The sequence below is a fragment of the Oncorhynchus kisutch genome, linkage group LG19 (genome assembly GCF_002021735.2).
Source record: "Oncorhynchus kisutch isolate 150728-3 linkage group LG19, Okis_V2, whole genome shotgun sequence".
NCBI lineage: Eukaryota > Metazoa > Chordata > Actinopteri > Salmoniformes > Salmonidae > Oncorhynchus > Oncorhynchus kisutch.
This window is the reverse complement of record NC_034192.2, coordinates 39,050,551-39,064,735: the sequence shown is the minus strand read 5'-3', so window position 1 is coordinate 39,064,735 and position 14,185 is coordinate 39,050,551. Positions and strand designations below refer to the sequence as shown.

General features: G+C 41.4%; 1 protein-coding gene across 1 annotated transcript in view; it reads right to left on the bottom strand.

Moving 5' to 3' along the window:
* Positions 1 to 12,090, bottom strand: part of LOC109864809 (ankyrin repeat domain-containing protein 50) — a 31,071-nt gene extending 18,981 nt beyond the window's left edge. Inside the window, exons 1-2 of the mRNA XM_020452770.2 lie at positions 11,853 to 12,090; positions 9,751 to 10,897 (exon numbers count right to left, since the gene is read on the bottom strand). Of these exons, the coding sequence (XP_020308359.1) occupies positions 9,751 to 10,337 (587 nt within the window). The 5' untranslated portion in view covers positions 10,338 to 10,897; positions 11,853 to 12,090. The remainder of the gene's footprint in view (positions 1 to 9,750; positions 10,898 to 11,852) is intronic.
* Positions 12,091 to 14,185: the final 2,095 nt, after the last annotated feature.

Sequence of the window (14,185 nt, the reverse complement as noted above, 5' to 3'; positions counted from 1 at the left end):
ACTGCATATAGACTGTATAACACTGCATATAGGCTGTATAACACTGCATATAGGCTGTATAACACTGCATATAGACTGTATAACACTGCATATAGACTGTATAACACTGCATATAGACTGTATAACACTGCATATAGGCTGTATAACACTGCATATAGACGGTATAACACTGCATATAGGCTGTATAACACTGCATATAGACCGTATAACACTGCATATAGGCTGTATAACACTGCATATAGACTGTATAACACTGCATATAGGCTGTATAACACTGCATATAGACTGTATAACACTGCATATAGACTGTATAACACTGCATATAGACTGTATAACACTGCATATAGACTGTATAACACTGCATATAGACTGTATTACAATGCATATAGACTGTATAACACTGCATATAGACTGTATTACAATGCATATAGACTGTATAACACTGCATATAGACTGTATAACACTGCATATAGACTGTATAACACTGCATATAGACTGTATTGCAATGCATATAGACTGTACAACACTGCATATAGACTGTATAACACTGCATATAGACTGTATTACAATGCATATAGACTGTACAACACTGCATATAGATTGTATTACAATGCATATAGACTGTACAACACTGCATATAGACTGTATAACACTGCATATAGACTGTATAACACTGCATATAGACTGTATAACACTGCATATAGACTGTATAACACTGCATATAGACTGTATAACACTGCATATAGACTGTATAACACTGCATATAGACTGTATAACACTGCATATAGACTGTATAACACTGCATATAGACTGTATAACACTGCATATAGACTGTACAACACTGCATATAGACTCAATCCTCTAGATTGTTTATTAGCCGTCTGCTGAGAGAAAATGTGAGAGAAAATAACTGAATTTCAATTGAAAACAGACCGAGCAGGTCCACATGAATCAAATGAAGACAAGCCATGCTTACATGGACGACAACTGTCTTAAATAGTCAGGGAAATTATTTGAGAGTCGTTAAAAATCCCTGTCAGTGTTTGAGCCTACACACACACACACCAATTAAAACAGCCTGGATGCACTGTGAATAATGTACAGCATTAAACAACCAACACTCAGCTATACTCACAAACCCAAAGGGTTTAAATGCTGTATCGACATACCATAAGCGTGCAAGCCAAAGGGAAAAGTGAAGATCCCATTTGCTGGAATGATAATGCCTAGTATGACTGCGTGCATAAATGCCATGATGTCAGCCCTGTGTTTGTTCCCGTTATTTTCCAACCACATGTTTGTGCTGGCAAGACTTTAGTGCCTGTGTACAGAGCTGCTACCCCAACCTGATTCCTGTGTTGAAACTGTTATTTTGCTGTTGTAAATTCCCACCACCGCTAAAACAGCCCTTAGTTATGCATGCCCTCGCTGATCCCCAAATTAGAGTGTTTTAAATGTTACTTTAAGTCAGAATGCAATTCCAACGGCTCAGCAAACACTTTCTCAGCCAAACCTGCCCTCCAATCCTCTATTTTCCAGCAGCTCATTTTCTCAAGTGCAAGAAAGGGAGGGTAATGCGCAGTCATCAACCTTCAAGCTCCATCATTACATCGCACCATCTCAGAGAAAAATGGCTGATCGCTCTTTCTGACGACTGCAGCCCCACATCGAATCTGCAGTACAGGCAGGGAAACCAGCCAAGAGGAATGTCCATCTGCAGAGTTTGTGTGCTCCAAACTACTGCAGAGACGAACAAATTCACAGCGACAGCAATGCAGGCCTTGTTACGAGACAAAGAGCCATTCTTTCTCTAAAAATCAACTGCTTTCAGAACTGTTGACAACTGACTTTCCTGCAGGAAGGGGACAGGGGCCTGAAATGAACACAACAATGGGATGGGTGCCAGACTACCTTCCTAAGTACCTCAGCCTATGATGAGTGTATTTGTGACGCATCCTGTCCCTCAGACCTTAACACCAACTATTTGGGGCTTTTGTATTCCATCCTCAAAATATGCCAATAGCTGAGGCCCATTATCATTTTGGAAAGAAAGAGAACGTGAAACGAGCCTAATGCACCCGCCATCTGTTACGCTGCGGTCCCCATCTTCCACGGCCCGGCCACATTGTGCAAAGTGGATTTCACTGTGATGTTTAGTGAAGATGTCTGGGCCGACAGTCAGTACTGGGCACCGTGCCCGCGTCTTACAAATTTACTGAGTCGCTTTTATGGAGTGGGCGCTGAGCCTGAAATTTCCCCCGTCATGCAATGGCGCAGGGAGACTGGCTCAAGTCCAATATACATGTCCGGCCATGACACCATTCTATTAATGGAGTAGAGCTGCAGGTGAGTCAACGACTCACTGCAGAGACCCAATTTGAAAAGCAATAGCTACTAGCATTCCACAGTGGCACAGTGGAAAACGAACGACTCTTCATTAGGAGAATCCATTTGAACGGGAGCACCTGGATTTCTTCCTTTAGAGAGTCCATTTAGCCTGCTCAGCTTCTTTGCAGAGTCAGGAGAGCTTAGCAGAAAAAGACTGTATGACAACAGTTGACTCATGCCCCATCAGGGGGGTAGACAGAGAAAAAGCAACCAGCCCCGAATTTGGAAAATGCCTATTATTAATTTACACCATAAAGTGGAACTGACGGCATTTTAACTACTTTGAAGATATGAAAAAAACAGACAATCATATCAGCCCAAAATATACAATTCCCAGTTTATGCTACAAAACCAACTTTATGAGGTTTTAAAATGAGGTTCTATTTGACTCAGCATTCCATGGCGTAGAGTTGGGCATTGTTTGCAGAATAGATGGATGCAGTACAATGCATGACTCATAATTCACCACAATACATTTTTTTGGTAGTTCAACAAATATTGCTATCAGGTTGTAAATCACAGCTGGTCTGGTACATTGTATGCTGCCTCCAGCCATTCAGGATTCAGTTCCAATGACTCAATATTTTGGAAAGAAAACCAACTAATGTGATTACAATTCAACTAGCAAGGGCAATGATCCCACCCTTCCAAAATATCCCCAAGAGCCTCAAGAACAATAGTAAATCAGGTAAAAGCCAACCCAAACATAACATCTAGAGATTTGCAGACCTCCCTTGCTGCATCTCCGGTAACTGTGCTTCAACAATAAGAACACTGAACCGAAATGCTATTCATGGGAGGGTTTCTAGGAAAAAGCCTCTGCTGTCAAAAAATAACCAAACGGCCCATTTGAACTTTGTCAGAGACCACCTGGAGAAACCTGAAGGTTTCTGAAAGTCCATTCTCTGGACCGATGAGTTCATATACAGTGGGGCAAAAAAGTATTTAGTCAAGCCACCATTTGTGCAAGTTCTCCCACTTAAAAAGATGAGAGGCCTGTAATTTTCATCATAGGTACACTTCAACTATGACAGACAAAATGAGAAAAAAAATCCAGCACTGTATATATTTTTAAATAACATAGTTTTGATGTCTTTACTGTAATTTTACAATGTAGAAAATAGTCTAAATAAAGAATAACCCTTGAATGAATAGGTGTGTCCAAACTTTGACTGGTACTGTACTTGTTTTCTCAGCAAAACAAAACCAACAGGAATCTATTAAGCAAATACTTAAATGCAGAAAATAATGTCTGTGGTAAATACAGGCTTGGGAGATCTTATACATGTTGTTCTATGAGTTAATATCAGTCAGTTATTCATTCATGAGTATTATGAATGATCCTTGTTTTGATTACATAAATGCTTCAAAATTCACAAGTGACGTTAGCTAATGAAGATGATCTCATAGAACAACAGGTATAAGATCTCCTAAGCCTGTGTTTACAGCAGACCTTAGTTTCTACGTTTACCCCTCCAAAAAAGTTGTATTTCCCCCATAGGCTTTGGCCAACGAGCCATGGCGGAGTTAGCCTCCGTTAGTGCCTACAAAAAGACACCATTACTATTGCTCTCTAGGAGACTTCAGCTGAATGCTTCATAAACAAATGAAGGACTTTTCACCTTGTATGTATACAGAGGTGAATTGGTAACTATGCTGGAATGAACAATACTAGCATTTTGTCAAAGAGGAGTCAAGAAAGTACAGCAACGCATTTAGAGTATAAAGCAATGGGGATCTCAGACATGTCTACTGGTGCTGCAGAACAAAGTCCAAACATTTCTAACGCTCAAACAACTGCATCTCCACAACCCACAAGTCTCTGCAAGTACAAAACCATTTCTGACATTTTCTGATAAACTGCACAGTTTATCAAGATCTTTTTTTTTGGCATAAAGCTATTCTGCCCACAATTCATATCTCCATGGGATTCCCCCCTCCTCCCTGCAGTAGCAAGGAGTCATGGATTGGTTGACTGGGTTTACTGAATGTGGGCTTTTAGACAAAGTGTTTTTCTCTAGAAGGAGTACTAAATGTATGTATAAATGGCTACTACAACTTAGCAGTAACTTGACTCAAGGTAAAAATGGCAAACTAGGTGGCTACAAGTTAGCAGTAACTTGAGTCAAGGTGAAAACAGCAAATTAGTTGGCTTACAGACAGACAAAAGCGGGAATCTGGTAATGAGTTGATGGATGTTGCAAAATCTATTTTCTGCAGACATCCTAGAAAAGGGAGAGGTCTAGAGCTGTCGTAAACAGTGCTCTAGAGACAGTTCATGCAATACAAGGTAAAGACAGGAGTGGTTAGCCTATACAATTCAGTAACCTACACAAAAACGACGTACTTTGTGCTTTGGAATTCATCTATTTCAAACGAAGCAAAAAAAAATAAACATGAGTCCAATTTAGCATAACCAGAAAATGTATTTAAATGTGGTGCTTTTAAGTTATTTAATTGTTGATTGATCACAAACAGGTTTATTCCCTACACTAACCCCTGAAATTATATACGTTTCTAAGTGGTACGGTGTGCATTCCCGGCCAGGCTGCCAGTGATTCAACAATGTCAGTGGGATCTGAAATGTCCTCCTGCCAACTCCCAGACCAATTTTCTTAAAAAAATTGATTAAACCTTTATTTTGACAGGGAGTCAATGCTGACACCCAATGTCTCTTTTCCAGATGATCCCTGTATAGCACCACAATACACATCAAAATACAATAAACACGTGAAACTACACATTCATATACACACTAAACTAGACGTTATTATACAGAACAACACACAAAAAGCTAAACAAAATCATAAAAAAACAGACACATTTTTCAGTAAAAAACTTCCCTAAGATCCGTCTGAAATGCCCTAGAGGCACCAATTCCTTCCATTTTAAAGTGCATTGTATATCATTCCACACGCAACGGATCTACCTAACTCCCTAGACGTCAAAGGAGTCTCCAGAGTGAATCAACCCTGTGGACGGGTTTGATCACTTTTCATTTTAAATCTTAACAGTGATGTTATGTGAGTCGGAAGTTTGTGGAGCAGGCCTTCGTAAATAAAAAGAGTGTAATGATGTGATCTACGTGACTTCAAAGCGGTCCAGACAATCTTTTGGTAAAGAATACAGTGATGAGTGATGAAACTGTCTCCAGTGATAAAACGGCATCCAGGGCTTTAATAGTAGAGGCAGATTCACTTTGATAAATAGTATCACCATAACCAAGAACAGGTGGAAAGGTTGACTGCACAATCTGCTTCCTGCTGACGAGAGAGAGACCAGATCTGTTTCTGTTCAAAAAAGCCCACTTTAAATCTTAGTTTCTTAACCTCCTACCCTTATGTATATACTTCTGTTAAAATTGGACTCTGGGACACGCTACACAGTACACACACAGCATGGTAAATGTCTGACGAAGCAGCCTGTGGGGGCAATGAGAGGGTCTCCTGTATTTCATCCTGATGAGGACACACAAGAAAACATCATGTGCCAGACAAAGCATATGCAACTTCCTTCCCTCCCATTCACTCCAGTCAGCGCGAGACAGAAGTAGGCATATCCCACATGGCATTGCCGAATTGACATCCTCTGATAGCACAAAAAAATTCTGCCGGGGCTTTCATTTCACATCACTTAGCGACCCTCCCCATTTCCGAATGTGTGTGCAGCCAGCAGCTCAGTTAACATTTAATATGTTCGTCATGCAAACACGCAAAGGGGATCCGATGAACGTGTTTGGGCTACTTGTTGTCATAACACCCACTCCCATACCCACCGCCCCTGTATGCCAAGTTAAAGCGACGTGGACAGAGGGGCTGGCTCCAGAATGCTGAGTCATAGCTGCAGCCACTGAGACCGTCTCTCTGGCTGTCTGGGGCTGAGCCTGACGCGCCACAGCGGCATCCTTTAAAACCTGGCCTAATCTGCAGTGAGTCTTCCGCAGCCGTGCACCACATGAAGGGCGCGCGGCACTTTCATCTTCGATTAGCATCCTCTTCTTTCCCCCCGACTGCCCCTCTGCAGTCCCCAACCTTCTAGGCAACAGTACAATAAGTACTGCAAAGTACAATAAGTACTGCAAAGTACAATAAGTACTACAAAGTACAAAAACAGAGTACAGGTACTGATCCAACTTTACAAGAACTGTGCCTTTATAATGATGTATTTCGATGGTAGGCAGATACATAGTTGCACCTGTTTGTGGCATGCAAATAAGCTCAGAGTTGAGATGCATTTTCAGGATACCAGCGATGTTATGGTGAATTGCATCAGACGATCATGACACAGGATTGTGAAGTTAGGACAATCATATACCATGAACATAAGTGTCAGCAGAGTTTCAATACATCCAGATCGCTATCCATCATTTATGGAGTTTATGAATGTTGATGTTGTTAATAACATCCGAAGCTCCAACTACAGTAGACGAAAAGCAGCATATTGCTGTCAATGTGATTTGTAAAGGCTAGCAACAAACTTGTCATCGCCTTCAGTCCTTGCATGTAAAAAGCTTTAGAACATTAGCTTGTTATGCTAGCTGTAGGCCTATGTATTTAACAATGTTTTTTATATGGAGCACATATAGAACATTTGGAAAAACCACAATCAACTTTCAAAGCAAAAGGGTCATAAAGGCAAGAACGCAGACAGAATTCTGACAAGAAACTCAAACCTGGTTTTCAGATTCAAGCCATGAACACTCTACAAGCTCCGTTTGCTACCACGTACAGATTTGCCTGGCAGTTATTCAAACAACTGCACGCCCATTTGAAAATTAGACTTACAAACAAACCCCAAAAGCTCTCACCTAAACAAAAAAGTAATCTCCCCTCTCAGCACATTTCCCAGTGCCTTCAGCTTTTAGAGTGCCCACATGACTGAGTTAATTCCACCTATTTATGTGTGCTCTTTTGTCCCGAGGGAAAAAAGACATGTTGGGGAGAGAGAGACTGTTGTTGGATAGTTTCAAACAAGGCCACATTTAATTACACTGCTAGTGCTCTAGTCAAAACATGGTAGAGGCCATTAATAGAGGGAAAGCATATTGTAGTTAGATCCCCTCCCTCCCAGGTTTTCATGTTGCCGTTGTTCCTATCCAAGATATCCTATTCAAGTTATAGCTTCCTCTGGTGACTAGAAAAGCACACAATGGTGAATGGAGAGGATGGCAGTGCATAGGATGGAGATGTCAACCAACGTCTGAACCAAGTTTATTGCATTGACACACAACCGATGATTACGATCAACATACACGCTTGTTTGGCTTTGATGAGGAATTTTGTTAAACTCTCTGGTATTCACATGCTGGTAAGGTTTTAAAACTGAGTGGGGGCCAAAGGCTAAACAAGACTGGTGGAAAAATCTGCCGACGTGCCCTTGAGCAAGACACTTAACCCTAATTGCTCCTGTAAGTCACTCTGGATAAGAGCATCAGTTAAATGACAAAAATGTAACAAATGAACACACTCTTTTTCATTTATTGATCGAGAATATAGCCTAGTTATTGGAACACGTTCACCTGAGATGAGTTTTCCACCCACTGTGAAATGATATCCCTAAAGTCAATTAGCGTAACCATCATTTTGGAAGAATAATACACTTTTTCTATATTCCTCCATTACTTGCTTTGCCTATTGTAAATGCCAGTCCCCAAAAATAAAGCGGAGGATCTTGGCTTGGCTACAGATCTTCCACATTCCAACGTTCTGCAACCTGACAACATCTAGTAGATTGCCAAGGGGCCGTGAGATTATTTGTGTACAACAGTATCCACGACACTTTTACACCTGAGATGGCGATAAGAAATTCTTCAGAGTTCATATTTACTCCCCAAACAAAAGGCTGTGATCTTCATTGGATAAGAATTCTGTATGTTGTCCACCGGGTCTGAACCAAACCTCAAGCGGTGAAGAAATACCCTTGTTTAGGCCAGGATTAGTTGGTGATGCGGTCTGTGAGAAGCACTCTGACCAGAAATGGACCTCTGTATTTCCACAGGTTGTCCATGTCCCAATGTTAACCTGTCTTCAATCTCAAAATTCACAGTCAAGTCCCAGGCATCAATAGTGCCTTATTACTATACTAACTGACACAGGGCTACTTCCTCGACTTCCGTTGGGAAAGGTGTATAACCCAAGGGAAATCAATGAGTCTGTTGACTATTTAAAAATGATTTACCACACTGAACGTTTGACCTACTTTCCCAGTGTGTGATGTAGAGATGGTGCAATAAGCATCACCAGATGGCCAGACATGAGGCATGTGTGTTCAACACTGCATTCCATCCCATGTGTGTAATAGTATAGACTGGCTGACCCATCCCATGTGTGTAATAGTACAGACTGGCTGACCCATCCCATGTGTGTAATAGTACAGACTGGCTAATTCATCCCATGTATGTAATAGTATAGACTGGCTAACCCAACCCATTATGTAATAGTATAGACTGGCTAATTCATCCCATGTATGTAATAGTATAGACTGGTTAACCCAACCCATTATGTAATAGTATAGACTGGCTAACCCATCCCATCTATGTAATAGTATAGACTGGCTAACCCATCCCATCTATGTAATAGTATAGACTGGCTAACCCAGCCCATGTATGTAATAGTATAGACTGGCTAATTAATCCCATGTGTGTAATAGTATAGACTGGTTAACCCATCCCATGTGTGTAATAGTATAGACTGGCTAATTCATCCCATGTGTGTAATAGTATAGACTGGCTAATTAATCCCATGTGTGTAATAGTATAGACTGGTTAACCCATCCCATGTGTGTAATAGTACAGACTGGCTAATTCATCCCATGTATGTAATAGTATAGACTGGCTAATTCATCCCATGTGTGTAATAGTATAGACTGGCTAATTCATCCCATGTGTGTAATAGTATAGACTGGCTAACCCATCCCATGTGTGTAATAGTATAGACTGGCTAATTCATCCCATGTATGTAATATTATAGACTGGCTAATTCATCCCATGTGTGTAATAGTATAGACTGGCTAACACGTCGTGTAGATAAGTCATGCAAGTAACATACACACATAGCAGTTAGCCCCAGTCTAACAGTTTTTGTTATCCTGTATGTCCAATTGTACTTGTATTAGATATATGTTCTTCCCTTTGGCCACCTGAGCTTTGGTGCCACTTAAAATAACTGACCTTTCCTCAACCAAGGGGACAGTCCCACAGCATGCCACACAAGGGGAAAACAACAACACAAACACTTCATCAATGGGTAGGGGGAGAGAGGAGGTTGGGGTTAAGGAAAGTGTTTGAGCAGTGAAAAGGGGAGGGGTGGGGTAAGGCAAGGAAGGGAGAGGAGGGAAGGGGGTGGGGTAGCAGGTTTCACTTACCTCTTGAAAGCCTCAGTGGGGTTTCTCTCACACTCCCCGGGCTGCAGGGCGCTCTGCACCGCTGGTTCATGCACCTTCTCCTTGTAATCCGGCACCAGGCCGCTCTGGCAGATCTGGGCCACCAGGCCTCGGATGAAGCCGCCAAGGCAGAGTGTGTCCGAGTCGTCCGCACGGCAAAAATGGAAGGCCAGATTCTGCTGCTGCAACCCCCGATGAGCCCCCTGGGCTGAGGTGGGCCACAGAAGCTCTGTGCATAGGGCCGTCTTCCCACTCCCAGGCCCCCCCACCAGCAACACCCCCCAGGTGGTGGCCTTCGCAGAGCCTGCTGCGGAACTGCCGCTGGGGATGGGTGTGCCAGTACCGGAGGCAGAGGACTGCTTGCTGGGGTTGGGTGTGCCAGTACCGGAGGCAGAGGACTGCTTGCTGAGGTTGGGTATGCCAGTACCGGAGGCAGAGGACTGCTTGCTGGGAGTGGTGATCACACCACTCAGGCCATTCGTTTTTTCCCGGATGCAGTGCTGGATCTTGTGGAAGACCCAGTCCCTGCAGTAAAAACGCTTCCCCTGCAGCAAACTGGTTTGGGCCATTTTGAGATACTGCTATTCCGTCTATTCCTCATAGGGCTTTCCTTGCCCTCACATTTTCAACCCAGAGTGGGCCAGCTGTAAATTCGAATATCCATTTTGTTGACTCCACATGTGCTTTTCCAAGTTGATTGCAGCTGTCCTTAGCGTTGTCATAAAGCCAAAGTGAAACTGAGGCTCCCTTCTGAGAAAACACAGAATGGTTGTGGACAAGAAAACCAGTTTTTGAGACGTCGCTTAATATATGGGGCAAGAAAAGAGTCACAATTGAGGCTTATACTGTACATTTTCCACTAACTTTTTCCATGGCTTTCTCATTGGCTGGACTGAATGCCCAGTGTTATTCCAGGTTTGTTGCTTTAACATGGTGTTGTGCATGACAGGGCACAGTGCTTTGAGTGCATCCACTTTCAAACTCAACCACTGCTTGATTAGCCCTGAGAGTCAGTTATCTGTTTCCCTTGATACATTTCAAAGAGAAACTGGAGCAGAGATATTGTTTCCATTACATTTGCCAGAGATGCGTTGGTCTGTCCATAAACATTGAGCGCCTGGTCACTTTCCTGGAATAAAAAGTTTGGTGTAAAAAAAATAATAATCTGATTAGAGGTTCAACTTCTATCTAGCAATACAACTACACAGTTCACTCCCATTTCGAAAAATGCATAGCATTTGCTGAATGGGGAGTTTGTTTATAATACAGAAACTAACAAGACATTGCTGATGGTCCTCACACTTGGACTCTGGGCATGGTTTCGTTCAGTTTCTCTAGCCTACTCACGGATCCTTCTTCCTTCCTATGTGACTGTGTCGCAAAAAAATCACATCCGTCCTGAACGGGGAAAAACTCCAAATGAGAGGACCCCCTTTCTCTTCCTACTACATCGATGTTCCCTATCCCTATCCCCTCTAATGGCTAAAAGCAATAACCTTAAAGTGTCGGTTTCTATTCAGATCTGTCATACAGGTGGGCGCTATTCTGCATAACAGTAATAGGTATATCACTTAAAACACATGTATTATGTCCGGTAAATGTTATTATTCACCTTTCTCCAGTTTTCTAGGCACACATTTTATCGCGTAACCATTATAGCCTGCTACAGCGCTCTCATTTTAGAAAGAAATGACAAGAGGTAGTTAAAAAAAAACTCATTACCGAAATGCAACGGCAAAAAAAAACTGCCTACGAATAGGTAGACACAACCGCTATTAGGGGTAAACTGTCATAGGTGTCGATGAAACGTGGACCAAAGACTGGTTAGGCTACACCGTCTTTTGTATGACAAAAAAACCTCACCCATTTCTAAAATATAATACAATCGAACACCTTTAGTCAATCTAAAAACATACACTATATAAAGATAATGTCATGCCCATTAAGAGCAAATAGGGCAATTAACTGAATGCTGCCTGTAATCTTGTAAAATACAATGCAACTATTTTTAACTTTAAGCAAATGTGTATAACGTTTTTCTATGTTACAGTTTCAAATGTCTCGTATAGCCTGCGGCTTCTCACCTCTTGCTGAATCTCCCTTTTCTTTTGGTTTCTGTGTCCGTGGTAAAACCATCTGTCGTCTAACCAAATGCTATGCTTTAAAAGCAATATTTGATTTGCTTAATAGATTTCCAAGCCCCATCTTCCACTTCGTCCATCCGCGTCTTTGCATGATTCTATATTTCAGCAGCGGCGGTTCCTGCTATCCAACACAGCACTGTAACCAGTAAACCATTCTCTTCCTCCAAACGCTCTCCAAAATTCATCCCTCCTTGCATACAGAGCACACACGCAGGATGGACGCAAAGTCTGATGGGAATTGGGGTTTTGGCTCCCCAAGCCGCCATTATAACGGCCAAATAAACGCACATTTTCTGCATTTTAAAGAACAACAATAATTAGCAAAAAAAAAAAAAAAAAGGGTTCGCGTTAAAACCAGCCGTTTTCTTTCTTTACATAGATGTATAACAATGCTAATATAGGCCTAATGTTATTACGACAATGTTGCATAGAGGAAAAAGTGACAGTAAAAAATGTTCCAGACAATTTATAACCTAAACTTTTGAGGTACCATTAATCATTCAAGGCACTATGGTGTAAAACATTGTTTTCCAACTGGTTGATCATTTGGGTGTTTTCAGAACAGAATACAGGAATTACCAGGCTAACTGCCTAAGATCACTGATTATTTGATTAAAGAATGACAAGAATGGTGTTGCAGTTGTAACACGTTGTAATTAAAAACAGTGTTGCTTGTGCCTGCAGTTCACACCGAGTAAATTAGTGTTTTAATTTCAAAGTAAACACCTTTCCTTCTTGTAAAAGTGTTGTCTGACCCTTACCCTCTGGGGAAGGAGGTATGCTTATAGAGCTGCCCCCAGTGGACACGACAGAGAGAGATAAGCAAATCTATATATTGAACCCAGCCTTTCTCCTGTAATCACACACACATACACACTCATCTCATCTCTCTGTCTCCTCCTACATTTACCTCTCACTAATACAGTGTGCCATGCAGGGTCTCCACCCACAGAGAAGTATGAATCTATGTTTCATCTGGCTGTTACAATGATTCTCGTTTGTAAATATGTCCAATATATTCTGCCTCAATTTGACATCAACAGTTTAACACATTTGGTGTATTAGGTTGGCAGCATGTTATTTATTTGGGGAAAATAGTGTAGCGAGAGTATCCATGTCTTTGCCATTTTGTACTCTTGCTGAAATGTTGGCAGATGCTCTACTAAAACACAGCTCTTCAGGGCCTGAGAATGTAGGTTAATTGGTTACTGCTGGCTCTTCATATTGCGCCTTCTTGCCTTGCAACTTAAGGATAAAGAATGGGACCTTTAAAATGGCAATCTGGGGTAAAAAATATTTGTAATATATATCATTTATTTCAACACTACAGACAGCAAACAAAACCCAGAGGACTGCAATGTGCATCCAACATTTTGTGTGTATCCACTTCAAGCTTATTCCACTCAAACATTACAGCACGCTTTCCAAAACAAACATGTATTTCATAAAAGCATACATGCAAATCAATATATTCCACAGTGAAGCCAATGTAACATTGATGAACAATAACAGGCATCATATTCTTTTTTTCTTCTTCACATGCAATAGCACTTAGTGTACTTCACAAATCCCAGCAGCAGGTCAGCAGGTGAATAATACTTAGAAATCACTCAATGCGGCTCCTTGATTTGAGCATGCTCCAAGAACAAATACCTATTTTAAGGTATGTGTGTGTATAGGCACAGCATAGTTATTGCGGTAATTTAGGGGCATGACTAATGTGCATAGCAGTAATTGTTTGGCTTGCTGCATCCTGGACTCAAAGCATGAATCACCTTCTGTAATAGATTAGCAATCATATAGTCTAAATATCAATATCCCATTAAAGTGACATATTTAGAGACTATTGACATTTGGGGTGACACTGACATGACCTTCTCCCTCCAAACATCTTCTCTAATTGTAGATATGGAAAATACTTCGATACGAGCATGTATGTTGACGAATATTTTATCTTCTTAAGGCTTGAAATGTTGTTGTTAGACACAATACTCCCTTGCTGTTGGACCCTTATTGGAGCTAAACATGTTTCATATGTCACGCTTTCCTCTCACTGTCAGTTAGAAAAATCCTTCATAGCACAATGTCTTCAGGGCCACAGAAACAAGTTGAGAGAAACTCAAGTGTCATGGTTCAACAGAGTACTAAGACCCCTCAAACAATGAGGGCAGTTGGCAATTTCAAGGCCATTGAGCTCCACTATGTTTGAGGTTAAGACGTATCATTGGGTTTTGAGGACCATAATGAGTCTGCTGCCTTCAGGACAGAGAAAT